This window comes from Neofelis nebulosa, chromosome 14 (assembly GCF_028018385.1).
Source record: "Neofelis nebulosa isolate mNeoNeb1 chromosome 14, mNeoNeb1.pri, whole genome shotgun sequence".
Lineage (NCBI taxonomy): Eukaryota > Metazoa > Chordata > Mammalia > Carnivora > Felidae > Neofelis > Neofelis nebulosa.
Genome location: NC_080795.1, coordinates 53319839 through 53333169, shown reverse-complemented (window position 1 = coordinate 53333169; position 13331 = coordinate 53319839). Strand labels below are relative to the sequence as shown.

Genomic DNA, 13331 nt, shown 5'->3' with positions numbered 1-13331 from the left:
TGTTTTTCAAAACCAAATGTTATGGGAGTTTGTCCTGCCTGTTCACGCTTCTGTGCCTGGAGTGCTTGGTATGAGGGTCCTTTTCTCTCCATTCTTCACGCCCAAGGCATCCCTCCATTTTATGGACAGTCCCTTAGGTCCCTTTAGCTCCCACCCACGTCTCTGCTTTTTTTTACCCATTTCGATGAGGCTTCTTTTCTACATTGAGCTGTGGAGAGTCTGTTCTGCCAGTCCTTAGGTCATTTTCTGGGTTATATACACTGTTTTGGGTATTACTTAGTTGTATCTGTAGGATGAGGTGAGCTTGGGATGTTCCTACTCCCAAAGGAGTAGGAATTCCCCAGAACCCTTCCTAAAAAGTAGATCCGTATGTGTGCTGCCAAAGCGAGCACTAAAAAAAAGTAGATTTGTAAAAAATTTTAAGGTATGGTAGAGAGGTTCATGGTTCTAGAAACCCTTAAGCTATTCTAGATAAATAGGTTTAATTCTTCGTTTATATTTCCATATTTCATATATAAAAAAGAATACATTTTGCCATTTAAGATGTAATAAGGTTAAAAAAGTATACATTTTATAGGTTGTAGTTTCTGGGCAGAATACAGTGAAACTAGAAATCATTCCAAGTTGTAAAAATAACAATCAAAGAAGACAATAAATGTTAATCATGAAACTCTGTCAAAGAAAACACTTAGATTAATTCATAGCTTTGATTACTTAGCTTTTAAAACCTTGGTTGAAAGTACAGAAAAACACAATAAAGGTGATGAAAATAAAATTACCAAATATATAATGTTGAAATTATTATTATATTAATATTAAAACTGATAATTTCATTTCAAGAATAAAGAGTTAGCAATGAAAATGGGTTTGTATGTCAAATGATATAATAAAAATTATAAGGAATACTATATATACTTGCACAATACTTTCCAAAACCTGAAATGCTCCAGGTGACACACCTTATCACATCCGTTAAATGAGGATGGAATTTTGAGGTGGTTTTGCTTTGTTTTGTCTTTCAGTGATTCCACTAAAGGATTATTGGCCATTTGGGTACATTTTAAAGTGTATGTGTATATAGGGAGATAGTCATCTGTCTTTGTAAGGCAAATAGGACTCTGTTGAAATATCTAGTAAGAGCTTCAACCCCCCCTCAAAGAGTCAAATTAATGTAAATAACAGAGGAGATATTCAATGTTAATTAAAAAAGAAAGTTGACAGGGCACCTGGGTGGCTCAGTCAGTTAAGTGTTCTACTTTAGCTCAGGTTATGATCTCACAGCTCGTGAGGTTGAGCTCTGCATCAGGCTCTGTGCTGACAGCTTAGAGCCTGGAGCCTGCTTCGGATTCTGTGTCTCCCTCTCTCTCTGTCCCTCCTCCACTCGCACTCTGTCTCTCTCTGTTCCTCTCTCTTAAAAATAAATTAATAGTAAAAAACAATTTTTTTTTAAAGTTGACATTAGAATTGTCTTTGGAATGTTATTGCTACAAGTGAATCACACTGAAACTTTTTGGTCTTGAAACCTTTTCATGCTTGAAAAGGTTTCATGGTCTTGAAACCTTTTCATGAAGAATTGTTGAATGTAATTTTGTCTTTATTGGCTAAATGTATTGATATATATCTATACCGTATGAGATAGTAAAACTGAGAAGTTAAAAAATATATTTTATAATTGACGAGTAGTAAATTGATTACGGTTGATTTTTTTTTTTTTTTTTTTGAAAAATAACTTAAAAACAATTTAATGAGAACTGTGAATGTCACGGTTTTACATTTCTGCAGGCTTTTCACTTGCTGGCATGTTAGATTTTCCTATCTACTTTAATCCTTGATGTTATTTTGTTAAGAAAATCTAGTCTGACATATATGTAGTTGGACAAGAGCTGTTTTAATAACCTTTTCAGATAATTGTGAATATTATTTTTTGCTAATCTAACAAAACTCAACAAGTAGTAATATTTTAAAGTTTATTATAATGTGGAATCTGAAACCTTATTCAGTTTTTTGGATTCTAAACTATACTGGTATTCTAAACTGTAGTGGCCCATCTTGCTCTTTAATGGATCTTGTACTCATGCTTGACTTTATAACATCATGCATTGGTTGTTTGGGAAATCTTGGATCATTGAGTTATGCAGGTATTCCAGATATGTTGACATACAATACCAAAAAAAAAAAAAATCACTCATTAATATCACCACTAAACCTATTAGAAAAGGTTTAAAGTATTGGAAAGTAGTCAAGCTCTTTGTGACAGGTATTTTCCAAAATTCTACCTTTTTGGGAAAGCTCTAATTTTATCTTTTATTTTTCTGAAAGTTTAGGCTCACTTTATTTTCTAGAAAATGTCTACCAAATACCCAATTCTGAATAGCTTTGGTTTATCTGTCATTCTTTGTTTCAAGTAAAAATAGTATTCTGTGAGGAACACAGTTAAGCATACAGTTCAATCATATAGTTGTCCTTAAGATAACTGTGACAACTACAGTATGCAGCAGAAGAGCATTACACATACTTCCTTTTGTCATACAGAATATTATGAAGATTAGTACACAGGGATTGATTTTTTTTTAAATTAATAATCTGTACTACCTGATTAAGGACATAGTTGAAACTGGCTTTTTTTGTTTTTGTTTTTTTAACTGTAAGAGTCTGGTAGTGAAAAAAAAGTGATTACTGGTATAGAATGATGCCACTATCTTGATTTGTCCTAAGATACTCAAAAAAGATTTCATTTATTTGTTTGTTTCCAATTCAGTGAATTTTAGTGACTTTACCAAGTGTTGCAGCTGTCACTGTAAATCAGTTTTTGAACAGTTTCAACTCCCCAGTAAGACCTTCCTGACTGTGAAACTTTTTTTTAAACAGAAACAGCCTGTTAGCAAAATGTGGAAAATAAACTACTTCAGTAATATTACAACTTTCTTTTTTTTACTAAAATACTGTGCTTATTCTTTTCACTTGCCATTAGATCAGGTTATCATCATATTTTCTCCCTCATTAGTAATGTCTTCCTGGCTTGTTTTGAGTTTTACTTGATTCTCACTTTTTTCAAATGAGAATATACTCAGTTGGCTTGACAGATCGTTCATTGTTCAGTTATTTTTCTGGATTTTATATTCTTTAAGTAGAACAGCTACTAGTAAGAAGTGTGTTACTGTCATTTGTATGTCTATATTCAATGTGCTTTTCAGTTGTCTTTGATAAATAGTAGAAATTAGTGGAGAAGGTATATTCCTGTTTTCCATTTCTAGTAGCACAGTAATAACAATTCATTGTGTTTTGCTGGATATATTAATTGATAAAATTGTGTTAGATTGATAGTTTTTTATAGATTGTGGACTTTAGGCTTTTTTTTTTAAATATAAAAGTACTTTGTTGATAATTAATACATTTGTTCTTGAAGTGAAAGTTTAGATGCCAGTGCAGGTTAAATAAAGTATCTTGCATCATATATATTTCCATTTCTGGCATAATTTATTCTGAATCTAAAATGGAGATGATTTACACATTTTAAAAATGTTGAACTTTTAAATGTAACATTATATATAAGATAAGGTATCTGGTTTAAGATAGAGAAGTGTTCATAGGCTATTAGAGATGAGGCTTTGCCACCAAATGTAGATGCTATTAAAGAATGTTTTTGTAATACAATGCTCTAGTTATTACTCTCCAGTTGTAAAAAGAAAGATTCAAAGTTCAGTTTGAATTAAACACTCCTCTGAATGTTTAACACTCAATAAAATAAATATAAAATAGTAACATGAAATAACATAATAAAAATAACATAAATACCCTAAGAAATTGCAAGTTTTACTTTTATAGTCCACTGGGTGGTATTCAGAAGTTGTCAACTTCTAGTCATTCCTGCTAAGAAAGCACTTTTTCATGTAGGTGTTTTACCTATTCTAGCTCAGGATAATGGCCTTTTAAGGTGTCCATCTAAAAAAAAAAAAAAAACAAAAGTAAAATTTCATCCTTTGAGGTTCTAGTAAGTGCCCTGCCTTGTTTTTTTCATGTTTTGTTTTGTTTTGTTTTGTTTTGTTTTTTGTCTGTCTTTCCAGAAATGCCCTTATTCTCTTGTTTGTAAGTATTCAAGCCTGCCTTTTTTCAAAATCTAGCTCAGCTTTATTTCCTTAATTAAGTCCTGTATATAGTGTCTACTTTATGTTTGGTATTTAATTATTTAATACCTGTAAAATAAACAATTTATAATTGCTTTAATTTTCCTACTATAGTATAAGCATATTTGAGGGCAGAATTTTTATTCTTTATTTCTTGTAGCATGGGCACATGATAGATATTTAATTTTTTTTATTTTGGGAAATTTTTCTTTTGATTACTAAATGATCTAACTTGCAGTTAGAAAACACTGTAAAAAAACTTTCATAAAATTGTACAATTGGAACAGGGTTGTACTAGAGAAAATAATATACAAAAATATCTTTAATTACCTGTTATGAAATTATACTTCAGAATACAATAAATATTGATGCTCTTATTTTAAAAAAATAATAAAGTTAAACTTCAGAAATAATGGAGTTACAGCCTCTGTTCTTAAATAGTTTATAATCCAAACAAATAATAATAAGAAGTAGCTTAACATTTAACTAAGTACAGATGTATTGTGCATTATAAATACACTGTAGGTATCACAGCTATCAGTGAGATCTGGAAAAGTTAGAAGAGTGCGGTGAAGATGAAAATTGACCCTTAAATTTTAGTTGACAGAAAAGGAGATAGTAAAAAGAAACAGAACAAAAGAGCACAGTGGTCATGTGTAGACTGTTAAGCACATCTGTGGTTTTGCTTGGATTTAAACTAAAATATATCATCATTGATTCAACAAGATTGTAAATTTTTAAGATGGTAAACCAACTTCATAAGAGTTACTCTCTTAATCTGCACTCCCCCTTTTTATGTATTGATGTGTGTAGATTCATATACATACATACATAGGAAGGATTACTTCAGTTCTAGAAGATAGGGAGTCCCTGCTATGTTGGGAAGTCCAGAGCCACGGTAGTGCTATATACTGGAAGTCTGGACTATGGACCAAATCTGGCCCATTGCTTTTTTCCTTATGGCCTGTGATCTAAGAATGGCTTTTACATTTTAAATGATTGAAAAAAGAATATTTTATGACCTGCAAGTTATATGACACTACAGTTTTAGTGTCCATCATAAATTTTTATTGGAACATAGCTGGGTTCATTGATATACATAGCATCTTTGGCTGCTTTTGAACTATAAGGGGGAGTTGAGAGTTGTGACAGAGATCATGCATTGTTGCATTCTTGTTGCCTCACACAGCTACTCAGTACACTATGAATCCCCATGATGCTGCAGTTATGCTTGGCCAGTGTTTCAAGGGTCCTGAATATTGTCATACTGCAACATTTTATTCCCAATGCATACTCATGTCAAAACAAGAAAAGTCGACTTCAGAGGTACTCTTAAGGCACAGTGGAGTGGGATTACTTTGTATTGAATTAGAAAGCAAAGCATTAAACTGACACTATAGGTATGCTGAAAGAATATATTTTAATTCACATTGCAAGACTGTAATATTCCAACTGACAGCAAAGCAACTATCAGAAAAACTAGGAAATTTAAAGCAGAATATCTCCTCATAGCAGAATTTCCTCACAATTAATGGAAATGAGGCTTCAAGCAAAGTAAGTCTCTGAATGGCCATGCAGGGAAAGCCATTTTACCAGTGGTGATTCTAAATCATGTTCAGTTGCAGCAGCCAAAGAAATAATGTCCAGAAAAAATAGACGTGTTTAAAAATATTAGCTTTTTGGTGAGAACAGTTACTCAAGAGTTGAAGATATTTGGAGCAACATCAATAATCAATTAAAAAAACAAGGCATATGATTTTTAGTGATTTTCCTTGGCTCTTGATGGGTTAATAGATATTATTAGTATGGTTTGAAGAATCATTGCTGGATTTGAAGTGACTGAAGAATACGCCTTTATGAATCATCTGTGGAATAACTACAGGTGAAAATATTTTCAAAGTTGGTAAAACACTAATTTAGTACAACCTGAAGTGGAATCTGCAAATATATGTGGAGGGAAAAATGAGAAGTGTTCAAAATACGGTTATTCAGTACATTGTGCGTCTCTAGACACTTTGTGGAAAATAGTTGAATCTGTGGTGTAATTTTGAACCATTTTAGTCAACTGTGAACTTCATTTGTTCATGTGGACTTAACTGTGTTCAGTCCATGAACTTTTGTCAGAAACAGAATATCCTGACTTTCTCTACTTAACCTTTAGATAGCTTAGTAATGGCAAAGTTTTAATGTGATTTTTTTTTTTTTTTTCTGCTCAGGGCAAGATTGAAATTTTTCTGAATGAGAAAAATTGCCCTCAATCTTTATTATCAAGCCTTGGGTGGCTCTGGAAAGTAACTTTTACTGTAATTTGTTATTGTTTCTTAATTCACCCTAAAATATTATAAATATAGTAAATATTATATTATTTATAATATATTATGAAAATATAAAATATTATAAATATTATAAATATAGTATTTATTTTAAAAACTATATTGCAGTATATTGTCACAATGATGACAACTAACATAGCATGAATAACAAGTAATGTCCAAAATTTTAAAAAAGGTAATGTCCAGTGGCTTTATCTGTTTGCCTTTCTTTCACATGTTAAAACAAGAAGGGAAACCTTCATTCCCACACAAATTTGCAGCAGATATATTTTTCAAGCTCAAATTGCAATTCCATGAACTTTTAGGCCTCACTGTAAGTACAAAGGAAATTTCCATTTCAAAATTCATTTGGCTGTGCTATTGAATTGGAGATGATTTATCTGCAGTGTAATGATATGCTAAAGGGCAATATCATAACAAGAATTTAACAGAATTCCATAATGCCTTTCAGGTGATAAATATGCTAAATTAAAATCATTTCTGTCAGTTGATATCAGCATTTGGTAGTACTAGATTCATGAAAAACATTTATAAAGACTGAGTATGTAAAATTTCATTACAGAACAACAGTTACAGATAAACATTTGCAACTAATTTTAATGTTAGGGATTTGTAACTTTGAATGCAATTAAACAAAATTATCCCCAATAGATAATATCTGTTCTCATTAGTAGATGAATTACAAAAATTATACTCAACAATTAATATTTTGACTAACATATTTTGGAAGTTTGTTTTCTTTTCATATAAGAACCTGTACAGTATTCTCAATTGTGCCTCCTGACCTGCAAAACCTAAAATATTTTACAAAACTTTTACAAAAGTTTTGCTAGCCCCTACCATCTCAAAAAAAGTGAGATACAGTTTCCTAAGAAGTTATCCTTCATTAAAAACAATGAAGATATACATGGTGCAGTGATATAAAGTTAGGATAGGTAAAAATAAATATGTTTAACATCTTAGACAATAAACTTATAGTTTTTTAAGCTGTATGGATAAGTTTATGAGTGAGTTCCAGAAATGTCTACTACAATTATTTACTTCAAAACTGATACTGAGATAAGCAGTCATCCTTGTGCTTGTACATGAGATCTCTGGCAGGAGAGTATTGAGACAAACAATTGTTCTGAACAGATTGCAATGTAAAAAGTTTCTGCCTAAAATTCAGGCTTAATTTTTCAGGTGATGAAACTTTTAACTGATGTTAGTTATCTTTTCCTAGAAATTGTTTTATTCTTGAGTGTTGATTGTTTTTATACCCTGCCTTGTTTAGAGGGAATATAAGAAGGGACTAAATATTATTGTTAGGTTATTATTATCAGATTCTAGAGTCCTCTAAGGAGTTCAAACAACATTTTGTGGAGAATCTACAATGTGGTGAAATACAAAGATTTATTAATATAGTCTGGAAGAATTTGGAAGATAAGGTATCTGAGCTGGATCTTGAAGGACACCAGAGTTGAGGATTTCAGAGGGATGTGTTTGGGGGAGCAATCCATGTGGAGTGAACTTTAAGAAGTGAGAAAACCAGGAAGTGGTCAATGATGGTCTGGTGGGAGGTGGAGCTGGATGGGTACTTTGGGGTTTATATATAGCCAAGAGGAATGGACTTTATTGACAAATATTTCCAAACCTGGCATAGTGCCTGACACTTAGAGGTACTTCTTGAGTAAAAATTAGGGAGCTATTTAAGGAAATTGAGCAGGAGGAATACAGGATAAACCCCAAATGACAGAGGGTGGCCAGCTGCTGATCATCAGAATAGCAGGATTTGTTAAATATTAGCCAAGGCCCTGCTGACATTTGTCTGACATCTAATCCTTCCTTTCTAATTCCCAGTGCTACCAATTTAACCAAAGCCTTATAATACTATAACAGTTTCCTTCTCCCTGTAGTTTATAGACTTTCATCCTTTGAATCTTTAATTTGTTTAAGTGCCTCATTTTCTGATTATGAGGTCTTATTTGAACATAGAATGTTTTCATACATTTTTTTTTTTAAAGGTGAATGACTGAGAGTTATAGCTTAGCAATCTTTTGAAACAGACTGACAGTGTATATAGGGGGCTTCCAAAATCCTTTTACTCAACAACAGTAATAGGATTATTTACCTCTGAATTGAGTCTTCTGTTTCCCTTCAAACTAGGGAATACAAGCTGGTGTCCTCCTCAGGCTTCTGTTTTTTTTATTTCTTGGAGGAGATGGTCTTTATAATAATCATTGTTAATTGGTCACATTTAGGTTATTGAAACAGCACAATCTAATGGGCTGCTCAAGTGTGTGGTTTTTTTTTTTAATCACATGGTAAATTAGGTCTAGAGAAACTGGGTAAATTATTAATAATTAACTCTTAAAAATATTAAAGTTATTTATATTTTTACCTTAGGTATCTTAATGCAATACAGACAATGTGTCCACATATTCTGCGCTATTTGACTACTGCCGTCATAACAAACAAAGATGTTCGAAAACGCCGACAGGTACTAAAAGATCTGGTTAAAGTTATTCAACAGGTAAAAACTAAAATCTTTTTTAAAAAATGTTTATTTATCTTAAGAGAAGAAAAGAGACCGTGCGTGTGTGTGCGCACACGAGCAGGGGAAGGGCAGGGAGAGGGGGAGAGAAAATCCCCAGCAGGCTCTATGCCCATTGCTGAGCCTAATGTGGAGCTGGATCTTACAACCTGAGCTCATGACCTTAGCCAAAATCAAGAGTCAGACACTTAACTGACTGAGCCACCCAGGTGCCCCCCAAAACCAGAATCTTTGTTAACTTTTAAAACTCTAAACTAGATCTAACATCTGTTTCTAAAGTAGGACCCTTAGTTCTTAAGGTAAAATGTTTTAAAAATAGGAGAAAGGTTACATGAAGTATACATAGAGAGGAGCCCAGGATACTCAAATGGGCATTTACTGTCTTTAATTCCAGTATATACTTATGCCAGATGTAGTATGGAATGACTACTGCTCTCTGCTAGGTGGATACTTAATATACATCGTGTATTAGCATTGCCTTTATTGCAGAGTGAAGGAGATTTGAAGCCTGGCATTTCTGGGAGATCTCTTACCTACCTAATTGCAGAGTAGTGATTTCTACATAGAATATGGTATTAATAGTCCCCAAGTTATACAAAAGCTGCAGCCCTACTGGTTGATTTTTAGTCAGTTTCTCAGTAATCACTATGGGTTAGAAAAAGAACTTAAACGCTGTTTTGACCTAAGGATAAATTAAATACCAAGAGACAAATTCAGCAGGTTATGAATGAATGCCCTTATACTTGGGGATGTTATTGAGTAAGGAAGACTTTTGGCAATAGAGGAACTTGAAAGCATTTGGAATGGTTCTAGGATGAGAATATATAGAGAACTCAGTCTGGAAGACATTATATGCTTAAGGTTGGGCCTAAAATCAGGATATGAGCAATTGCTTTGAGATGATGACACTAGGTAATTTGCTAGAAATTAATAACAAAGGAGGAGAAACTAGGAATATTGGGATATTCTAGGGTCAGTCTACCACCAAACAGTGTTGAATCAAATCCAACTTGACCTTTGACATAATTTTACAGGAGTCTTACACATATAAAGACCCAATCACGGAATTTGTTGAGTGCTTATATGTTAACTTTGACTTTGATGGGGCTCAGAAAAAGCTGAGGGAATGTGAATCAGTAAGTATGAATTTTTACTTATAAATTAATATTTAATGTTTGGTTATTGTAAAAGTTAACTTTGCAGTGTTTTATTAAAGTGATTATATCAGAAATATATATTAATCTTAAAATGACTGATGTTTTAGAAATGTGCGAGATGTAGACATTTTTAATATTGCCATATGTGTATGCTTTTGTTAGTACAGTTTGTTAAAACATCGGTGGCATTAGAAATTCACACATATGCCCATGATTCCATATCTTACTCTATATTAGTGAATATGTGAAGTATTTCCTGTGTGTGTATAAGATTGTATAGAACTGCACATTCTATCTGAGATTCTAAATTTGTTTCATAAGTGGGCCTGTCTTTAGAAGTTTTCACATGATTGTACTGAACATTTACTATAAACCAGTCAAGCTATAAGGGCGTGAATTTTATCACAATGTCTTCTGTTGATTGGTAGAAACTAAAGTACCTTCAAGCAGCTGAGTTAGATTTATCGGCTTTTTTAAATGTTAGTTTGTAGAGTTTTAAGAAATTAAGAACTTACCTGTTAAATGCATTTACCAAATCGGTAAGTTATCAGTTGTCAGTTTTATTTTTGAACCCAAATGTTAACACAAAATATAAAGAGTTTGTTGAAGGATTAAGATCTTATTTCCCTAAGGACAAGAAAATTATCATGTAAATACAACTCCAGGGGTGATTTTCACACATTGGACAAAATAAAATAGACTCAAGTGTGATAATTTGTATTCATGTAGTCATATGTAGTGTTATTATGTATTATGTCTTGGTATATGCCAATACACTAAGTAGCTGGTTAGGCCTGGCTGAGGCCAAGGGGCACTTGGTTATTACTGTGAAGTTAAAATACCCTCTTTTAATTATGATACCTTCTGTGGAATAGGCGCCACCCCTTGAATTTTTCTCCTTTGTAGATTTCCAAGTCTATTTACTTCACAAATATGCATATATTTAGTCTTCATAATGATTTTGAGTACCTAGAAGAGATATGTTATCTACACAGCATTTATTTCGGATAACGGGCAGGGCAAAACTACTTTGTCAAAAGGTTGCTAAAGTCATCAATAGAACAAGGAAACACTGCAGTGCTTAAATTAGGTGTTTTTTTTTTTTTTCATATAGCATTCATTTACTTCTGCTTAAATTGTTAGAGGCTTGAGCATAGTATTCTAGAAAGAGCTGTGGTATATAACTTGTGATGTAAGGTAAGAGAATTGCAGTAAAGCACATGGAAAGTATTTTGGGTCACATTTTTGAAAATTGCTTGTCAGTGCTGTTAATTTTTTTGTTACACTTTACACACATAGGTACTTGTGAATGACTTCTTCTTGGTGGCTTGTCTTGAGGATTTCATTGAAAATGCTCGTCTCTTCATATTTGAGACTTTCTGTCGCATCCACCAGTGTATCAGCATTAAGTAAGAACACCCTGATTTGATTTGTATTTCTACTTTTAAATTCCTGGAAATTTCCATTTCTTGTAAAATTATACTTAATAGGATTCCAGTTAATTGGATTTTTGTTTTATTTCCCTTTGCTTTAGAAGAGAAAGAAAGCAGTCTGATAGTGATTTATTAAAAATCCTAACTTTTGTTTTTATTATGGGATGGTACAGATTCAGAAATACCTTCTTTGGCTTCTATGTGTGTGGCATAATATGATTTTTGAAAATGGTATCTTCATGGCAGTATTCTGATTGTTGAGTACCTTTTTAAAAAGTACTGTTATATAGGGAGAAGAGAGAAAATAACGTTTTAGAATGGTTTCAACAGGAGTTCAAATAAGGAAGAGATTAGCCCTTAGTGATTCAGAAATACTGTTGAAAGACTACATTTGGTAATCATTTCAGTTGATTGAGTTTGTTTTATTTAATTATATATTTGAATTCTCATATAGTAAGCTGTGACCTCCTAAAATGTTGAAACATGGAAAGTATGGTGAATTTCAGTTCACATTTCCTTTGTTGTGTGAGAAAATTATTGGGGGAAAAATTGTGAAACTTATATAACCTATTAGAAACTAATTGTACATATTAGAATTTGAAAAATAACTAGTGCTGTTTGGCCACAGATGAAGTCAAACAGTAAATATGTTCCATAAATGTTTAAAAAATTACTTTAATGTTTGCCTCTTTGGAATTGTGTGTAGACCAAAGTTTTTCTTTAGTGCCATTTGTTTTTGCTGAGGCATCCGTACTTGTTTGCCTAATTTTACTGGGTGGTTATTGAAGTGGTTTTTCAGTTTGAAGTATGGTATAATCATGGTGCTTCTCCTATGGGAATTAAAGCCTTGACCAGTTTTATTAGTACTTTACTATAGCTAGCAGACATAATTTAAAATATCTGATTCTCTTGAAGAATACATGCATATTCCTAATATGTTATTGGTTATTGGTTGTGAAATAAAGAGATGAATCATATGTGGGATGCAGTTACAATAGGTAACAATTCTTGCAATGCCCTTTTTTTCCTTTTTTTAGAGATTTATAATTCAGTCTTATGAAAGAGGGATGCTAATATTTTGTTTTTTCTTGCAGACTTTCCCCCATTTCTTATTAGAATATGGTCACTTGGGTGTTTTGCTTTGTCTAGGACTATATTTATCCTTGTTATCAGCCTTTTGAAAGCAAATTCTCCTTTTTATATCTTTAGTACCTAGTATGGTGACTCTGTACATTAGAGATGCTCAGTAAATACTTGTTAAATGAATAGATTTCTTTGCATTAGTGAATTTGTGTTTTTGTCCACAATAATGCTTTTTCACTGAGGTACCATGAGCAAAGTTTGTTCCAGCTCTAGCTTCTTCCCTTTATTAACTTGAGGACTTTGTATTCATTATTTTCCTTTTTTGAGATTTGGTTTACCATGCTTAACAGTGAAATAAAGTATTTGTCCTGTGTACTCAAGAGAAAAGTGCAGCTCACAGGATATAATATAGTGGAAATACATCATCTATAAGCTTTTATGTGACTTTATCATTACCTAATAATTTTTTAAAGTTGGTATCAGTGTAGTTTTGATGTTTTTCTTTGAATGCTGTAGTTCTTTGATCCCAGTAGTTTTTTTTGTAGCTTTAGACAAAGTCTAAAGCATTTTCAGACTAAAGTTCTAGTGGCTTTCTAAAGTCCAGAAATCTTTTCTCTTTTATAATGATAGTATTTCCTTTGTATTTCAGTTGTTTAAATGCTTTTGGC

At 32.4% G+C, this 13331-nt stretch overlaps 1 protein-coding gene across 2 annotated transcripts in view; it reads left to right on the top strand.

Moving 5' to 3' along the window:
• The window catches only part of EIF3E (eukaryotic translation initiation factor 3 subunit E), a 55190-nt gene that overhangs the window by 24486 nt on the left and 17373 nt on the right, over window positions 1-13331 (top strand). For both annotated transcript variants that reach the window (XM_058698841.1, XM_058698842.1), the window contains 3 exons: window positions 8843-8969; window positions 10025-10126; window positions 11447-11556. In XM_058698841.1, coding sequence (XP_058554824.1) covers window positions 8843-8969; window positions 10025-10126; window positions 11447-11556 — 339 coding nt within the window. The remainder of the gene's footprint in view (window positions 1-8842; window positions 8970-10024; window positions 10127-11446; window positions 11557-13331) is intronic.